Source organism: Salarias fasciatus (genome assembly GCF_902148845.1).
Source record: "Salarias fasciatus chromosome 7 unlocalized genomic scaffold, fSalaFa1.1 super_scaffold_4, whole genome shotgun sequence".
In the NCBI taxonomy this organism is placed as follows: Eukaryota; Metazoa; Chordata; class Actinopteri; order Blenniiformes; family Blenniidae; genus Salarias; species Salarias fasciatus.
In genome coordinates, this window is record NW_021941229.1 from 16,157,833 (window position 1) to 16,176,379 (window position 18,547).

Here is an 18,547-nt window from a genome sequence, read left to right on the forward strand (position 1 = left end):
ATTTTAGTCATTAAAATCAAATTGTGACGGCGTGTTCTTTCAAAAGAAAAGGTTTGTGATGTTTTTAGTCTACATTTTATCATCTAATATTTATCATGATGGTTTGAGAAATATGCTTTGAAAGTGGAACTTTTCATCAGGTAAAACTAATCAAATGCCTCCCAAAGATGAATACTTTGTTTCACTTGATTATTTTCAGCAGCGTTTTCCCTTAAAAGTGACCCCAAACACAGCATTTTCTTGACCCACAGGAGTTATCCTTATCCTGAACACGATGTCGCTCCACCCAAACAGCTTCAACTCTTCCAGGACGGTTTTCTTACAGATGAAGCTGTACTTGAGTTCACATTTTCAGAACTTGTTTAACCTCTGTTTGACTGGTTATTTGGAACAATTATGACAGGAATTACAAGCAAGCATATTTACAGTCTGGAAGAGAGAAATGAAACATGACTCAACTACAGTACAGGTTTCTTTTATTACTGTGATCAACAGTCATATTTTACAACTGTACAAAACAAAAACAAAAAAAAAAAGGGAAAGGACACTAAGTTCAAAAACTACAATCACATTTCTCATCAGAGCTTCTATAACTCCATTCACACATGATCAACCTTAAATTATACAATAAATATTGAAACAGAACCATTACCAGTAACGTTATGGTCTACATTTATGTTTGCACTCGTTTAAGACAACAATCAATTCAGACCAAAAAGTAAAGAGAAAGATGTAAAAACTAATTTTACTACAAGATTACAGCAAACATTTAAGCACTGTAAATTCAATGAGTGTGACAGGACTTTAAATTCAAACATCTATACATTAAAAACTTTTGAAATTTCATTTCATTTTCAATTCGAAAAAAAAAAAACATTTTCTACAACTTTCACACAATATGTTAAAGGATAATTTATTCCAGTCTTTGTAAAACGTCACAAAGCCACGTTTAGTTTCACCTCCACAAACATCTTATGTAACAGTGTCGGTGTTTTCCTGAAGCACATGGATGAAGGATCCTTATAAATGACTGCAGAAGCAGCCGGGGCGTGTTTTGGGAACATTTTTGGACCACAGGGGTCATAATCGGTCCTGTTTTCTGTTCTGAACACCTGCTGTTTGAGAACCACAAGATGTTGTGACGTCAGGATCATTTGCCTCATGTCAACAGTTAAGGCAGTCGAGGTGTGAATGACCCCTCGAGTAGACGAAAATGAAATTTGGCTTTCACAAACAGTCACTTCCAGAGCACGGGCAGTTCGGGCTGATCACACACATCCGGAGCTAAGTTCAGCTACTCCGGTGATATTTATCATCAGTGCTGCCATGCAGTTTTCACAATCTTCACATCAACACCATTTAATCTCCCTCACAAGAGGCGCATCAAAGGAAAACCTACAATAAGTGCTGCAGAAACTGATTGCCCAGTGATTCTCGCTAAAACAATTATAAGGCACTTTCACAAATCTCATTTTCAAAGGCACATCGCGGCTTTTATGTACAAGTACGCCACTTTTGGCGCTTCAACCATACACTTAGCGAGGCTGTGTTTCTGAAGCGATCAGCTTTCAGTGAAATAAATAATGCAGGTTTGAAACAAAACTTGAAAAACCTGATGTGGATTTAGAGTTATATCGTCTATTTTCTCATCATGATGAAGCAGCTTGAGTGTATTAATAATAACCATCTTTCATCTGAGCTTCTCAGACTGAACTTTCTTCTTCGCTGTGCTTCTCGTTAATCCGAGGCAACACCGTCTTTCACTAGTGACAGCGGCTTTTAGTGGGTTTGATGGGCTCAGTGGAATGCTTACAGACTCGGCGTGATCTGGTCTCATGACTCAGTAGACCGGCCGATAGAAAACCTGCCCCCCCAGCAGCCTGCGCCTCAGCTCCTTCCACAGCAGGCTGCGCTCTCGCTGCGATCCCTTCATGAAGCCGCGGTTCTCTTGAGCACGGCGAGACAGGTAGGGGATGACCTCGTTGACGGGGCCGTACGGAACGTACTTGTAGACTGGAAAACCTGCCTGACCTGGTGTTGAAGATAAAAACGAAAAGATTTTAAACTCACATTCAATGCAGTCCACTCCAGTTTCACGCCATGACTTCGTATGTGTGCTAATATACATACATAAGACTAAAACAGGCCATTATGAATGTTTTTTGTTCGTTTCAGGTATTCTGAATTGGTACTACTTCTCTTTCTCTTGCTGTTTTTTTAATTATTTTATTTGACAATCTACTACTTTTATTCATTTGTTTTTTTTTTAATGTGCAAGAATATACGTTTCAAAGACCTGTATGAAGGAATAAACCAGATATTTTGGGATGGGTCTCAAATGAAATGGTGACATCCTGGAAATGGTCTGAACAGCATCTGTGAATCTTCAATATTGTGAGTTTGAATTCAGCTGCTGCACTTGAGAACTCAGGTTTTCATGGCTGCTGCCTTTCTTCAGGTCAACCTGGATGTCATAATGAAGCACAGCAGCTCATCAGCACTGAAACTTAAAAGATGCTGCACTTTTGCTTTGTCTTAACTATAAAACTGAGATTTTTGCGAATTTTTTTTATCCAAGTGTATATATCGCCTCATTTTTTTTAATGCTGAATATTTTATTGTGATTGATTGTCAGTGCTAATGTGTTTACACTGCCATAAAGTCAAGATAATGTCCAGGTAAATTGTGCAAAACACCTCCTGAGCTTCCTTATCCAGGAAGAATGTGGCAACATGTTGCATATCTTTTTCAGCGACGCTCCAGCATTCATTAACTGAACACTGTGTGGCATAACTGTGAGGCAGGGTGGAATAATTACACTTTTTAACTTAACGCTTGAGAGCCATTTGCAACACGTCCCCAGATTGCATGTTAGAGGTCAGAGGTCGCAGCTGCGGAGCAGGGTCTACGTTTCAGACCCCCGTGATGTACGTGTGATGTAAGTCTCCGCGATTCCATAACTCGGTGTTTACTTTTAGCAGCGCGGAACATACCTAGCGGGAAGCTGATCTGGTCACACATGCCGAGCAGCTGTCCAAAGTAAACCTTATTCTCAGTGGGTGAAAGGCGCATCTCGTTCATCCTGGGGGAAAAAAAAAGAAAAAATGAAAAGACGCATGTCAAAGGGGTTAGAACCGAGCTGGGGAGGAGAGTTCAACCACACATGATGTAACTGAACCTCAAACATTACGCTTTACTCAAAGCAGCGTGGTCAGTGTTAGTCTGAGCTATGAGGAGTGTTCCTTCTCTTCCTTCCTTCTCTGAAACGGTGTGTGCATGTGCAAACAAAATCTGCGCTCCAAAAGCCTGATTTACAAATTCCTAAATTGCACGCTCAGATCATTTGCATGCCGTGAATATCAAATCTACTTGTATCCAAATACGAGTATTTAAATGATGCACCGTCAGAGATTAGATGGAGAGCTGAGTGCCTGGAGGAAGTGGGAGAAGTTGGATAAGACACAGCACGAGGAATCTGAGACTTACTTATCGAGAGTGAATTTAATCGTGTCTTCGTTGTGCGTCGCGACCATGACGTTTGCCTTCCTGCTGTGGTCGATCTCCTCCAGCACATAATCCAAACACCTGTACGGATGACACGGCAGGTGGGCGGACGGCTGGGACTCACACAGTTTCTCACAAAGGTTCCGGATAAGACTCACTTGTGGTACATCATGTTAGTGGCTTCATAGTTTGGGTTTATTGGATCTTCGTAGCCGATCTCCTGAGCTCGGGCCCTCTCCTGGTACATGTAGGCGCCACGGACCAGTTTGGCCCCGAAGTACCAGCCCTCCCGTCTGGACAGCTCCACATCCACAGTCACATTGTCATAGGCTTCCTACAGAGGCAGTAAACCAATGTTAATTATTTTGAACATTATATGTTCTTCCGTAATTTGGCAAACTTTACTGCACCACAATGTGCATATAGAAAAGATTTTTTTCATATAAAAGTGTGAAATTCTTTATGCAACTCATAATGCACCAAAAAGTAGCAATAATGAATGAACTCACCTTAAGGTAACACTGGTATGTGTTGAAAATCACTGGCTTTTCTCTGTTGAATTTCCTCTGCATTTCCAGGGTCAGTCGGCTGATAGCGGGCTGGAAGTACGTCTGCTCTGCGTCCACCATCAGTCTGACCCCGTTCTCCAGGGCGTGCTGCGGCGCAAAATAATGATTCAAGATCTTCTTCCTTCAGATCTATAACCATAATCTGCACTTTAAATGCAACTTATCTATTTAATATAAATAAAACTTAACTACATAAGTAAATAAATATATTTGTTCTGGACTCTCACCTTGGCCAGAACATCCACTCTCTGCAGCATCCTCTTCATCTGTCTCTCCTCCTCAGCCGTGAACTTGCTCAACAGCGGCTCCAGCTGGCCCGTCTGCACAAACAAGACAAAAATCAACGACTCATTTCATCTGACCGAAACCTTCGGTGCTTTATCTGCTCGTGACAGACAGGGTGATCGTTAGCAGAGAGCACCCACCCTTTCATCACATGTCTTTTTTTAGAGGTTATCACATTCCTCAGCTGAAGTCAAATATGCAAAATCATTCAGTGACACCACTAATATGGTGATCACAGCAGGTCCAGAAATATGTATTTTCTTAATTCAATGAGACAAAATCAAATTGCAATTAATGTTAATGATGAATGAGCAGCTATTTCTCACATCGGTGAGACCTCTTCACAATTAATCCAACTACTTCATCAATAAATACAGCTTCACTTAAAGGAAAATGACTGCTGGTGGCCTTGTCTTCTCTATTTTAAAATTCTATTGAATATATCTTCAGAGCTTCTGTGACGATGACTTACCTGGAGGTTTGGCACCATAAGCAGATTAGAAATCTTTGTGGTGTCATTTATGAGGCTGTTCCAGTCCAGCAGATCGATCGTTCTTAAAAACAAAACAAGAGAGAAAGTGATCAAACAAAAACGTCATGTCAAGTTCTTCTGCATTAAAAGTTTGTGGACAGAGAGAAAGAATCAGGAGCCAATCTTACCCTGACAGACCCAGCTGCTCTCCAGTAAACCAGTTTTCAATGTCATCTTTGTCTCCGACGCCCAGCTGAGCCAAACTCTCCTAAAGAATAAAATGTAAGATTTTCAATATTTTTATTTATAAATTGATAAATTAAATCAGGAGGGTTTGAATGAAAAGAATACTTTTTATAAACGACTGCCAAGGACACCGGAGTCGACACAGACAGTGCTGACGGTGAAGACGCACCTTGAGCTGCTCCAGCTCCAGCTTTTGCTCCAAAACTGTCATGTTGGATTTTCCCTGCTGCGCTGCCAGGAAGTTAAAGAAGCGTCTCCATTTAACCAGGACCTCAGAAAACTGGAGCTGGTCAGACAAAAAAAAAAAAAAAAACTGAATCAGTCATGCTTACATTACTACAAAATGTCTAATAATGACTACCAGGCCTCACAGAGGAGATTTTTCTTACATAATATTTCATAGAAATGTTCTGTATTAATTATAAAATCATGCAAAAACATCAATCATGGTTACAACTAAAATCCTAATGAATTTAAGATTCATTCAGATGCAGATCAGATGCATAAAAAAAAACAAAAAAAAAAAACAAAGCAAGTTTTTGTGACTGTCCTGTAATGGAGACCATGTTTTGGACTTAGTCCAAGTCCTGCTACTTTATCTCTGGAGTTAATACTGCAGACATGACATTTATCTTACCAGGAACTGTGGCCGCCCCAGTGCTGTCATTTTAATGGCAGAAAACCCATCTGTCGACGCTCCACCTGGAAGGAACCGCAGGTTTCATGTTACTAAAAGGTTTTAAATGAGCTCTGTCATTTGATTTGGTGTGATCGTTTACGTCGTTATTTTGATACAAGCAAATCGAAATAGTACAAGCAGAAGTGGTAAAACAAAAAAAGGCAGAAGAAAAAGTAGAAAAGCTTATTGAAAAGGAAGTGTAAGAAATAGATAAAGAGGCCGAACATGAAGAAGGAAGGGTAGAGGAAGAGGAGGTGTGTGTACTCGCCTGAAGCTTTGATGCAGTTTATAAACGTCTCCATCTGGTTGTCACATTTGGCTTCGTCGGCGTAGAAGTAGGTGCGAGCACTGATGACCCCCCCACGCCTGTCTCCGAACTGACGGTGGGCTTTGTACTTCTTCTCACGGTGATCGGCGCCTGATTCGAGAGGAGACGCAGTATTCATATAGTCATAATCTCTGGACTATAACGCATTTCACACATTTCATTCATTCGCTTATCTTGTGGACCGTGCATTCACTGATAAATAAAAGGAAATCTAAAAGCCGGCTTCGTGTCACTGTGCGTGCTGAGCTGAACATCTTAGGCCCTGCTTTGAGCCGGATATAACCTGAGCGATCTGGTTTGGCCGGCGGACTGAGTGACTACGCATACCGATCCTGACAGCCGGCGCAGAGTTGTGTTGCACTCAGGCCGAGCTGATGAAGCCGGACTTCAAATGAGCGGGTCGGCCCGGCCAAACCTGCCGAACTGCACGGCAGCACTTTCACCACGACATGTGGATCAGCTTACAGCTCTTTATAGCTCAAAGTTTGTGTGTGTGTGTGTGTGTGTGTGTGTGTTTTTCTTGTTCAACAGTTTTACATACCTGGACTTTCTCTCTCAGCCTCAGAAACACATGAACTGCAAAAAAAAAAAAAAGAGAGAGAATGAATTCAAATGAATAAAGCTGGCATGGCCCAGAAAATCTATTGTCCTAAAACAGTTGATTCACACCAGGTATCTGAGAATAAACAGGAATACTGTGCTCTGAGGGGAGCTTTCCTTTTCATTAATAATCAGAGAGGGTCTCGATAAAGAGCATCAGTGTCCCAGTTTATTTATTTTATGCTGAATAGTGCTGTTGTGAAATGGAGACTTGCTATTCTGCACCGCAGGACATTACGTAACGTTTCCTGCTCGGCGCGTGCATGTGCTTCAGCAGGGCGACTTGGCAGGGCCGTTCATTCACGCCAACCCTTCCTGCTCCACCAATCAGTGAAGGGAGGTCAGTCCTGGCGGGCCAATGGAGAATGAGCTCTGTTTTGTCGCTCCAGAATAAATAAAACTCCGTTACATGTTTAGGAAATGAAGCGAGTCACTCGGATAAGGAGCGGAACAGAAGCAATAACTCCAGAGATAAGATAAAAGCGGACTGATATCAAAGTACAGCTCACTGGAAAATTTCACACATTTTCTGGATGTGAAGACATTTTTTTTTCTGAAGATAATGACGTTGTGCATCAGATGATCCAAAAAATGTCAGTGTATTTACAGTGAAAGATCCAACTGGACTTTTTAAAAAAGATATTTGATAACAATTTATTCCTACAAGTAATTGTACAGTTGATTAAACAGCGACACAACTTTGTCACAGCTGGTTTAACTTACCTTGATGAAAATAAGCTGTGGGGTCATCCTATAAGGATTCAGAAAGAATCTACGGCGTTTAATGTGGCCTAAATACTTGGGTGTAAACTTACTATGGAGTTAATATATTTCACCAGCTCAGTATAACAGCATTCACAGTAATCCTGCAAGACAGATCGAACCTAACTATTCTATGAGATTTCTGTAAAACTATCCAAGAACTTGATCATTTATGCATTTTTTTGTTCTTTTTCCTGCACCTCCTCCGTGTGGCTCCAGTTACATCTATACATGGGGAGGGGAAAGGAGAGGGTCCCCCTCCCTAATGCCCTCCTCTACATTCCTCAAATTTCCTTGGGGCTCGCTTTATGTAACGCCATCAACCAGACAGTATAAAAAGTCCATGTGCTTAGTCGGGAGCACATATTGTTGTGACGTTGCGACACCTGTTAAGACACCTCATGTGATCCTGGGCTCCACAAACAAACTTGACTGAGCTGGGTTTGTATATAAAGCATGTTATGTAACTCCTGGGAACACATAGTTCATTTATGATATACAGACTGCATCATAACATGTGAACGCCACAGGAGAAAAAATGCTGGACCACTGAGTTAATCTCTAAACTGTGTGCCAACAGTGAGGTTTGGAATGTGAAATTATGAAACGGTTCATATTGCCACAAACAGCATCTCAAAATCCATCTATTTTACAAGGACGAATGAATAAATAAAAAGAAAAACAGTAACTTTTTAAAAAGTTGCAATCACAAATTCACACAGTTGCTGCGGATTGACCGCTAAACAAATGCAAGTCATATGAAAGTAATCAAATTACTTACTCCATTTCTTTCTTTTCTGCTTCTTCTTGTGTCAAGTCTTCTTCCACACTGTAGTCCAAAACTGCCCCCACTCCAAAGGCCTGATTCTTCTGGATTAAAGGTTTGATGGAGTTGTGATCTTCACCAGCCACGAACTGACCATAGAAGGTCATCTTCATCATCTTCTCAAACATCCACTGACCAAACAGCTTCTTACTCAGGTCCATCAACTGAAAACAAAAACAAAACATTGAAAAAAGTTTGTTCCTCATGTGTCATATTTGATTTTCATTCTCATCATTATTATTATTATTATGATACACAGCAAATCAGGAGTTTGCATCAGCAGATTCCTCTCACCTCTTTGTTCTTATCAACCAGGACGTCAATGGTGCACAGTTTGAAGACCAGCAGACTCCTCAGCAGCTCCAGGTTTCCTTTGCTTTTGTAGGCTTCTTGCGTGTTGTCAAAGTCAATGTCAATCTTTCTGAGCGGCGCGTCTGATGCGCTCCTGCTCTGGCTGATCAGCTCCACCGGGATCGTCTCCATCACCGCGCACTCGTCCATCGCGTGCTCCTTCATGTCTTGCGCCTTGGTGGACGCAACCGTGGACCGACATCTTGCGGGAGACATGCGCGCGTTCCTCAAGTGTCCCGGGCCGGCCTTCGCCAGGTTCACCGCAAACTTAGTGTACGACATTGTGTTTCGTTCCTGAACGCAGCAGCTTCCAGAAATTTCTGTCTCTCCAAACTGCGCCGATGCTGCGATGCTGGGTTGTGCGCGCACGTTGGAGCCACGGTGGGATTATAATCTAGAGTCGGGGGGGGGGGGGGGGGGGGGGCTTGTTATTACGTCACACTGCATCACGCGCACGCACACGCTGGAAATCATCCCTGTTTCAGTTTTCCTCCACAATTTTTGGGGGGGGGGGGGAGTTAAAGAGGACACAAAAGAGGAAGAATAAAAATAAATAAATAAACAGGCTGCACACTGCAGATAGACTCGGACTCCTGATCAAAGCGACTCCAGCATATAAACAGAATAAAATGAGTAAAGAAAAGTTAAACTTAAACACATCCAGACTCACGCCCAGCAGCATCAGAGTTGCTCCACAGTCAGTTTTGGTTGTAAATATTGTACTTACTGGTTGATTAATGAACTATAAATTGCATTGTTAAATTTGACAGATTGTTTACCTTCATTGATATGAGTCTTTTGCATGAGACTAAAACAATGAATTGAATATCTTTCGGTTTTTAAGATATTAACAATAAAAACAAACTCTCATTCTTTTAGTTTACCTTTTATTCAACTTTATGATTCATAATGTGGCCTGTTTAATTGCATGTAACTGCCTAATTTCTTTCGTTCATGTATGTTTTGCTGAACTGCATCTTGGTTGTTTTATCTGTATTACTACACATGCTTATATTTTAACTGGCATTATTTCTGTTGTTATCTTTCTGTTATTAATGGTGTAAAAAAAACTTTAAGATCTATATCTGTGAAATATGCCATATGAATCATTTTTACTTACTTAAGTGTATACACCATATTAAAAATGCATTTCAGTAGCAATAATGCATCTAAAACAGACAAAGATGCATGCTGTTACTGAAATGCATTTCTTATATGGTGTTTTCTATGCAATTAAGTAAGTAAAAATTATTCATATAGCACATTTCAGGTCGTTTCTGCATTTAGACACCATTTTGTTTAATGGAAATTTAAAATGTTGATAGAAATAATGGGGGGGGGGGCGGGGAGAAGAAAAACAATAATGTATCTTTAGTTTCCTGTTAGTTCTTTTTTTTGGTCTGAATTAGTTTAATGTTAAATTTGAAAATATTTATTTGAAAAGCATCTCTCCTTGGAGATGAAAGCACAATGTGGTGTTTATTTGTTCTGATGAGAGATGATTTATTACAATAAGGAACTGTAAATTCAGCAAATTATAACAAAGTGGCAAAGTCTGTGGTGTTTCTGCAAACAGATTGTGCACAAATTCAGAAGAATATCACGTGATGTCTGTCAATAACTGATGCAACCAATCTCGTTTTAAAACTGATAAGAACTGGAGAAAGTCCTCAGTGATTAAAAAAAAATGTTTCTTTTTGGAAACAAGCACAGAGATAGGTGTTTCAGCATCACCTGACTTTCATTTGTGTATATGTCAATATCACAATTAGTTTTTTCAGGTTTTGAATCATGAAACAAAAGAATGCTCTTTCATAAAGAAAAACGAGGTCAGTTTTAGGCTGTAGCTCGTGGTTTAAGGGGCAAAATCTTTAGGTTTGATGGGAAGTTCTTTATGTAACTACGTCTTCCAAATTCTTTAAGGATTTGGAATTGTTCTGTCAGAAGTTTATTGTCTTTTCACTTAAGTTCCACCTGTCCCAAATGTAAATGTAAAAGAAAACTGATCCCATACATAGCACATTTAAGTATGTATGGACTGAATTACTGTAGGCAAATGTTATTAAAATCAATAAATTAAGAAATAAATAAAATAAAATGTTTGCTTTGTTTCATTTGCCGTCGTTTTTCAGTTTGGGTGTATTTTAATTTTTTTCACAGTCTATGATTTGAACGTATCGCCTATGCCATACTCCGAACAGAAGGGGGCGATAGTGCACCGATGTTAAAGACGTCAACACTACGTGTGACGCGAAGCGAAGAAGAAGCTAGCCTCGCTCCTCAGAGTTGCTAGCTACGGAAGCAGTGCAGTGTGCTAACTGCAGGAAACAAATCCACAAAACAAGGCTTTACTCGCTTTGAAAGGTAACCAAACATATTTATTAACTCTAGTTTTAATTATTGCACATTCGTAAACCTCATTTTATCACTTGATTGGGCGTATTTGTGCATATTAGTCGACAAGCTGACTTCATGCTCTCAACAAAGGATTTCAAGCGCTAGCATGCATCGGCTTTATCACAATGAAACGCAGCTAGCCTCTAAGCAGCCAAGGTTAAGTTGTTTTGTTTTGAAATACAATCCGTGTTTTGCACAGCCTCGTAATGAAATGTCTTCTGTTTTAAATTAGCTATCATTTGAACGTCCCCTCGTGTAGCAGACGCTGAGCGTCGGTTAACCGTACGAGCGCAGATAAAGGTGAAAGTTCAAACACCGACCTGCGCCTGCTGCTTTTTATTGTGTGATCTGTTCGGGCTCATTGGAGTTGTAAAGGTTGCGTGCCTCATTTAAGCGATCATCCCTTGTCAGTTAGCGTTAGTAATACATATTAGGTCGCTTTGCAAATGGAATCCGGACTTTGAAGGCCCTCCAAACCATTGTGTAGTCGCGTCTGATGGAGGTTTAGCAGCTGTGATGCATTTGAACCACACATTTTTCCCAATGCCGTCACTGCTGTTTATCTATTGTTTAGTATTAATGACAACACAAATAACATTGGTCCTCGGACATAATAAAATGATTGACGTTGAAATACAAGGTGTTTCTATGCGTTATTGGACAGATATAACTGTTTACCTCCGTCAATATCAGTACTTGCCATTGTCTTCTAGTGTAGACTGATGGTCACACGACAGTTCAGTATGAGCTGGGGAGAGCAGACCACACGAGTGGAAAGAAAGCAGTGAGAACAGCTGATGTCAGGGAGAGACTTTTCTTTTTTTTTAGGGTAGGTCTCAAATATTTTCTCACCTTCAGTTCCGTGGTAAATTTGTTATCTGTTACTTTGTCATATCAGTTAATTTTATTTTTCTGGTCTTTAGGGAGCCAGAACTTGTTTGGGAAAATGTTGACCAATGTCTTGCATGTAAATTCAGTCTGTTTTGTTACAGATGAAAATTAAAATCTGCTGTGTTTTATTACCAATGACTGAAATAATTATAGTTTTTATTCATCAAGACGAGTTTAGGTTTTTTCCAGCTTCGACTCTTTTATGTGGATTTGCTTTTGGATTTATGTTGGTCTGCCTAATTTTGCACTGTTTGAATAGAGTATTTCTGTATTGTTTTTAAATAATCTCTTTATATTTTATCCAATTTGATCATAGTCACAAATGATGAAACATTTAATTTTCAGCAATATAATATAACTTTTAATGCTGTTGAACATTCATTACACTGTATTTTTAAGTTTCAGACTTGGATCCAAGGTCTTCTGGCAGTTTTCTCAATCATTTACTACTCTCATGGCTGCATCCCAGATTTAGAGATTACGTTTGTCTAGAATAAAAACAGCGGATTTGGATGGACTGAGTTTTGGATTGTCACTAGGACCACCTCCAGAGCTCCGTGCAAAAAAAGGTGATCCTAAAGTCTCCGAGTGCCCCCCCTTTTGTGTCAGCAGTGTCGCCAACTAAACCACCATGTCTGACGGCCGGATCTATGTGGGGAATCTTCCAATGGACGTCCAGGAGCGGGACATTGAGGATCTCTTCTACAAATATGGAAAAATCCGTGATATTGAATTGAAGAACAATAGAGGCACTATCCCTTTTGCCTTTGTTCGATTTGAGGATCCACGGTGAGTTTTGGGAAGGTCTTTGCCAAGTCGAATGACATGCTCCTTGTTGGACGTCAGATTTTTTCCTAGTATATGGTCTCCACGTTCTGGAAGCGAGGAATGGATGGAAGCAGCATGTCCAGCACATGTTGGCTAGGCGTCCTTTGGTAAGGAGGTATTTGCTCTCTTCTCTTAGGGATGCAGATGATGCAGTCTATGGAAGGAATGGATATGAATATGGAGATTCCAAGCTGCGTGTGGAATATCCTCGATCCTCTGCTGCTAAACCCGGTCCAATGGGAGGTGGCGGACCACCACAAAGAGGAAGGTTTGGCCCACCAACTCGAAGATCTGAATTCCGGGTCATAGTCACTGGTAGGTGGACGCCATGCGTCGGTGAAATATTAGTTAACTCGCTTACTGCGGGACCACCAAGTCACGGGAACTGGTAGGAAAGTGGACATAAGGATTGTAGGCAGATGTGATTCTCTCCCTCTCATGGCGGACTGGAGGACAAGAAAACTGATAGAAGCCATAGGCATATATGTTACTCACTCTTGGCTGACTGGAGGACAAGGGACAACTGGCTGGACATCATGAGTCATAGGCAGTTTGATTTCGCGCATTTATGGTGGACTGAAGGACAAGACAACCACTAAACGGAGGGCAGGAGTCTTAGGCAGATATTTTTCTCACTCTCGTGGCGGACTGGAGGCCAAGCAAGCAAGTAGCTGAGCATCACAAGTCACAGGCAGATTCGTTTTTTTCATTCTCATGGCGGACTGGAAAACAAGGGAACATGTAAACAGATGATGAGTCTTAGGCAGATGTGTTTCTTTCCCACTCTCATGGCGGACTGGAAGCCAAGTGAACAAGTAAACAGAGGTCACGAGTCTTAAGCAGATGTTTCTTTCTCACTCTTGTGGCGGACTGGAGGCCAACAAGTAAACAGAGGTCATAAATATTAGGCACATATGTTTCTTTCTCACTCTCGGGGCGGACTGGAGGCCAAGTGAGCTTCAGAAGTCATAGGCAGATCCATTGTTTCATTCTCACGGCGGACTGGAAGACAAGGGAGCAAGTAGAAAGATGTCAGTCCTCAGGCAGATTTGCTCCTCTCACTAATGGCGGACTGAAGGACGATGAAACATTTAGAAAACCATAAGTTGTAGGTCAATGTGTTTTTTCCCCTGCTTATGCTGGAACCAAGAACATGGGAACAAGTAGGATGCCGTGAGTCAAAGGCATTTCTCTCACTCTAATGGCGGACTTAAGGACGAAGGGAATAAGTACAGATGTCATGATTCATAGGGAGATGTATTCCTCTCACTGTGGCGGACTGGAGGACAAGGGGACAAGTATGTGAGCATCACAAGTCAGGCAGATTTCTTTCTTTCATATGGAGGACTGGAGGACCAGGGGAAAATAGGAAGTCATCAGAAGAGATAGCCAGATTCGTTTCTCTCACCCTTATGGCGGAATGACAGTGAAAGACACTAAATGGATGAGGTGAAGTCCTAAAGCCAAGAAACAGAATGGGAAAGCAGAACTGCTCGTGTTGCCTCAATTATCTGAAACACCGGACCATTGTGGATGGTAGGTGTGATTTTATGTTGTATGTCATTACCAGTTTTTTTGTTGTGTTGCATTCAGTTACTGCTTTCACAATGCATATAACTGCTTTTTTTTTTTTTTTAGACCTTTGACTTCATAAATTTGGGTGTTCAAGTAGATTTATAAATTGATAATGACCCCACCTTAAAGTTTGACCTAGCTGGTCAGGCAGTATGCGATTACAGCACTGGAATCATTGTCAGTTGATTTGAAAGTTTTTTTTCTTGCACCATCTTTTCATCTGCAAAACAAATGTTTTCTTAACCATTATTAAAGTCAGTATTTTGAGATGGGATGTGAGAATAACTCTGGATAGAGTTAAACTCCTCTGGAGATGTACTACAGTAAAATTCATATTAGGGGTGTCAACGTGTGCACCGATAAGAAATTATCCTCCTCTTTGTTCTTTGTTCACCTATATTTAATGTTGTTGGGGTCATGATGTTGCCTGAAAGCTTCAGATAATAACTAAGTAAATGTTCCCTGTAGTGCAGTTATCCACATACATAATAGGTACATGCAGTGCAAATACTGTTGGGTTTAGGCTGTGTCAGGAAAAACTCCCAACAAATTGGAGGGAGGGAGCTAGCGGTTCACAAGCTAGCATGAGGAATTTTATATACAACAAATCAAAGAAATGTGAAAATACCAATTTAATAGCTGAAATGATGGCCCTTTTGTCTGACAACTACTAGAATGTCTTTGATTTGTTGGGATTATAAGGTGCTGTATTAGAATGGAGACATAGCCCTCTAGTGGTCATATAACACGACTGCGATTGGAAAAAGTTCACAAATCTGACGTCATGTGTAATCGGTTATGTTTCGGTTACATCTTTAGGGAAAAAAAATGTAAACGTTGACACCCTTAATTCATATTTTTCCAATTGGTTTTCTGATTATGTGTACAGTGACTCAGTGAGCATGAAAAAAGTTGTATTATTGCATCAGCAGCATGTTCCAAGAGACGTGCCTGCTCTGTAGGGATATTGTCAATGATTGAAGACAGAGTCAACTTACATTATATTTCAGATAAGTTAAGAGAAGACCTCGATAGTAAACCATTAATCACTTTTATATGACTGAATGAAATACCTTTGAGAGAGTGGCTGTGTGTGTTTGCAGCCTGTCTACGACCCTGTGACGTGTGCTTAGTGACAGCTTCAATGAGGAAAATATGAACTCAAGCATTAGCGTTTGTCTCCCTCTAATTACATTTTGTACATTTTTTTTTGGTGGCATTCCGAAGAGAGCACAGATGTTTTTTAGTCTTCATTGTGTGTCCCCCCCCCCCCCCCCCCCCCTCAGGTTTACCGCAGTCAGGGAGCTGGCAGGATCTGAAGGATCACATGCGCGAAGCAGGAGACGTTTGCTTTGCTGACGTGCAGCGAGATGGAGAAGGGGTGGTGGAGTTCCTCCGCAGAGAGGACATGGAGTACGCCTTACGCAGGCTGGATCGCACCGAGTTTCGTTCACATCAAGTAAGTGACGACACGACGAGACTCGATGTTCTTCTCCTTTTAAAGAGGAGGGAAAAAAAATCATCTTGTTTTTCTTTGAAGGGCGAGACTTCCTTCATCCGGGTGTTTGACGAGAGAGGCACTCCCAACTGGGGTCGTTCCCGTTCTCGCTCCCGATCCAGAGGCCGCTACTCCCCTCCCTACAGAGGATCGCCCCCGTCTCGCTACCAGTCACCCCCACGCCATCCGATGTCGCGCCATAGCCCTCCCCCCAGGAGGCATCCTCCGCCGCTCAGCCCACCGCGTCATTACCGATAGAGAGGCTCATCATCAGCGAGGAATCAGATTAAATGTTTTCTAAATCTCCTGCTTTTTTTTTTTTGTTTTTTTTGTTTTTTTGTTTTTTTGTTTTTTTGTTTTTTTGTCTTTTTTTTGGTTTGTTTTTTTTAAGCCCAGGCCTCCCCTGCGGACACTATCTTGAATTTTACATTCCATTGTCAGGAACCCCCACTTCTCCCCAGAGCCTTAAAAAAAATTGTGCTAGTTATCTGGATTTGTTTTTGTTCATCGCATCGAGACACGTCTGAACATTGTAGCATGTTGGAGTTTTCTTTTATAAAGAACCCCTGGGTTTAGGTGACATTGATAGGAACCATTGCATACAGTTGTTATACCGTCAGCTACAGAAGAGCTTTTAAGCCGAACATCATAATCCTCACTTTATAATACAGAATTTTCTTTTTAGTCACATTTCACAGCTTGTCATTGTTTTGTTTTTTTTGTTTTGTTTTTTTTGAGCTTTGATTAAGTATGTAGTCTTTGCAAAACTGAAAATCTGTGAAGCTAATTAGTATTGTAAAGCTGGCAAACCTTTTTAAAATACATGTCAACTGTGAGCCTCACCTTTTGTGTGAACAGTTTACCAAGGTGGCCTGTTGGCGAAATGTGGTTTTTGGTTGTTGTTTTTTTTTTTTCCCCCTTTACCAATAAACTGCAAATCTTCACTGTGACAGCTTAATTTTTTTAATTCTAGAATTTATCGATCATCTGTGCATACCAGTCAGGGTTCTCTCTTCTGTTAGATGATAATATTCAAAAAAGGACATCAAGTGTTGATTACCAGTGACGATCAGTTTGGTGGCTTGTCATTATTTCAACAGGAAAACACAAATATTTCAGTGTAATATAAGCTATTTTATCCTCTCAGTCATGAGCAGGTTTCATTATCAGTTACAGTACATGTAAAAAAATAAAAAGGCTCATTTTAATCCATGAAATCAGATTGAGTGCAAAGCTATATGTGGAACAGTTATGACATGAACTATATAAAAATACTAATTTCTAATTACAAAAACAAGAAAAGCTATGCATGTTTTTGGCAGCAGATCAGTGTTTTGTAATGTGTGAAACATCAGGAAGCATTTAACCTTAGACAACATTACGAAAACACAAAACAATCTAGAATACTTTTCAAAAAACAAACCTTAACTCTTAACATTTAGCCTCAGGATGATCTCAACTGTTCCCCCTTCTTTACATTCGAGTAAATCTCCGATTGAACTTGAATAAAACCAAAGTCACTCAATGCCTTGACCTGTAAATAAACTGTAAAACCTGCAGATATGTGAATGGGAGATTAAGAAGCATCATTTTGCTTCTGAGAATTTTAACTTCATTGGTCCTAAAATTACAGAGTCAATATCATTTTTTAAAATGACAAAGTTTAACCATTCAATTTGTCCTGTGATAATCATTTAAACCCTTTTAGTCATGTCCATTTATTTGTGAATACCTGTTTGAAAGTCCAGTCAAGGGTTAAAAAGCATGTCTTTCAATAGAATTATGTAACTGAAGTGGAGCGATACAGCTGTGAAGCGTCCCAATGCATGAACTCTTATACAACGTGCTTGTCTCGTCCAATCAGATTCCTTTGTTTTTGGCCGTGGGAGGATTTACAGAGAATCCCAAGAAGAATCTCTCACACACGGCCACACCTGCAGACAGTCGTTGGGTGTAGATATCACTTATTTCACGGTTCAGTGTTTGGAAAAATACACCTGAAGCACATGGGATGCAAAATATAAGATTTTTAATACACAATAAATTAATTATACTCGGGGACCATTTTAGAAGACAGAAAAAAATAAAAAATATATTCATTTCCAATGCCATACTCCTATCTTTCTCTTCAACAGAATCAGACTAAGCCATATACAGACATCATATTGCATTTAATAAATAGGTACTATCTCATCTTTTTTTGTACAGTAATTTGATTTCAACACGTTGTAATACTGTAAATCTTCTGACAACACACAGCAATACACGAACAGTAACACTCAGGCATGTTTTAGGAGATCATATGGAGACACATCAGCAGTGATATCAAAACACTGGAATTTAAGCCACAGTGAACCAAACGGAGGTGTGTTTTGGCGCCCGTTGAAACATTTCTGACTCAGCTCTGTCGGTCTCTACCTGTGACGACCACGTTTCGGGCTTCAACGATTTTGAGATATCATCTCTAATTGGCCTCAGAAACAGGTAACAATCCTTCAATAACCACCTTCGCAAGTCCAAATTTAAGTGTCCGGGAATTTTGTTGCTGAAAATAAATCACGCGCCGCTAAAAATCCCAATCAAATCTCATTCCCACTCATTATCCTGGATGTGCAGCAAGAAAAAATAAACGGTGCATCTCTCTGAACCTGCATCAACAAACAACACTGACTAGCTATCACAAAAGAAAATATATAATGAATAAAATCTGAACTGTAAAAAAAAAAACACATGCAC

At 40.4% G+C, this 18,547-nt stretch overlaps 2 protein-coding genes and 1 long non-coding RNA gene across 6 annotated transcripts; 2 read left to right on the forward strand and 1 right to left on the reverse strand.

The window, feature by feature from the left end:
* Window positions 1–517: 517 nt before the first annotated feature.
* On the reverse strand, window positions 518–8,972 carry prodha (proline dehydrogenase (oxidase) 1a). Its single transcript, XM_030085069.1, has 14 exons — window positions 8,566–8,972; window positions 8,227–8,435; window positions 6,625–6,659; window positions 6,024–6,173; window positions 5,714–5,778; window positions 5,246–5,362; window positions 5,019–5,098; window positions 4,831–4,912; window positions 4,301–4,393; window positions 4,014–4,160; window positions 3,663–3,838; window positions 3,487–3,585; window positions 2,994–3,082; window positions 518–2,031 (listed from the first exon to the last, which is right to left on the reverse strand). Exons 1-14 carry the CDS (start codon window positions 8,902–8,904, stop codon window positions 1,841–1,843), a joined length of 1,872 nt encoding a protein of 623 aa, XP_029940929.1. The 5' UTR covers window positions 8,905–8,972; the 3' UTR covers window positions 518–1,840.
* On the forward strand, window positions 888–18,105 carry LOC115383058 (uncharacterized). The gene is made up of 3 exons (XR_003930626.1): window positions 888–900; window positions 1,134–1,135; window positions 18,020–18,105. It is a non-coding gene; the product is annotated as an uncharacterized LOC115383058 (long non-coding RNA).
* Window positions 10,898–16,755, forward strand: srsf9 (serine and arginine rich splicing factor 9). 4 transcript variants are annotated; one of them, XM_030085079.1, is made up of 5 exons: window positions 10,898–10,986; window positions 12,523–12,699; window positions 12,875–13,053; window positions 15,600–15,772; window positions 15,854–16,755. In XM_030085079.1, the coding sequence occupies exons 2-5, from the start codon at window positions 12,542–12,544 to the stop codon at window positions 16,067–16,069; spliced, it is 726 nt and encodes a 241-aa protein (XP_029940939.1). In that variant the 5' UTR covers window positions 10,898–10,986; window positions 12,523–12,541; the 3' UTR covers window positions 16,070–16,755. The 4 variants fall into 4 exon arrangements, with proteins under 4 accessions (XP_029940939.1, XP_029940937.1, XP_029940938.1 ...); XM_030085077.1 differs by having other exon boundaries at window positions 10,918–10,986; window positions 12,310–12,699; XM_030085078.1 differs by having other exon boundaries at window positions 10,967–10,986; window positions 12,316–12,699.
* Window positions 18,106–18,547: the final 442 nt, after the last annotated feature.

Coding starts and splice junctions, on each gene's coding strand:
- prodha (XM_030085069.1), bottom strand. CDS start 8,904: ATGTCGTACACTAAGTTTGCGGTGAACCTGGCGAAGGCCGGCCCGGGA. Junction 5,099..5,245: donor TGGAGCTGGAGCAGCTCAAG/GTGCGTCTTCAC, acceptor TTTATTCTTTAG/GAGAGTTTGGCTCAGCTGGG. Junction 2,032..2,993: donor CCAGATCAGCTTCCCGCTAG/GTATGTTCCGCG, acceptor CTTCAACACCAG/GTCAGGCAGGTTTTCCAGTC.
- srsf9 (XM_030085079.1), top strand. CDS start 12,542: ATGTCTGACGGCCGGATCTATGTGGGGAATCTTCCAATGGACGTCCAG. Junction 13,054..15,599: donor ATTCCGGGTCATAGTCACTG/GTAGGTGGACGC, acceptor CCCCCCCCTCAG/GTTTACCGCAGTCAGGGAGC. Junction 15,773..15,853: donor CCGAGTTTCGTTCACATCAA/GTAAGTGACGAC, acceptor TTTTCTTTGAAG/GGCGAGACTTCCTTCATCCG.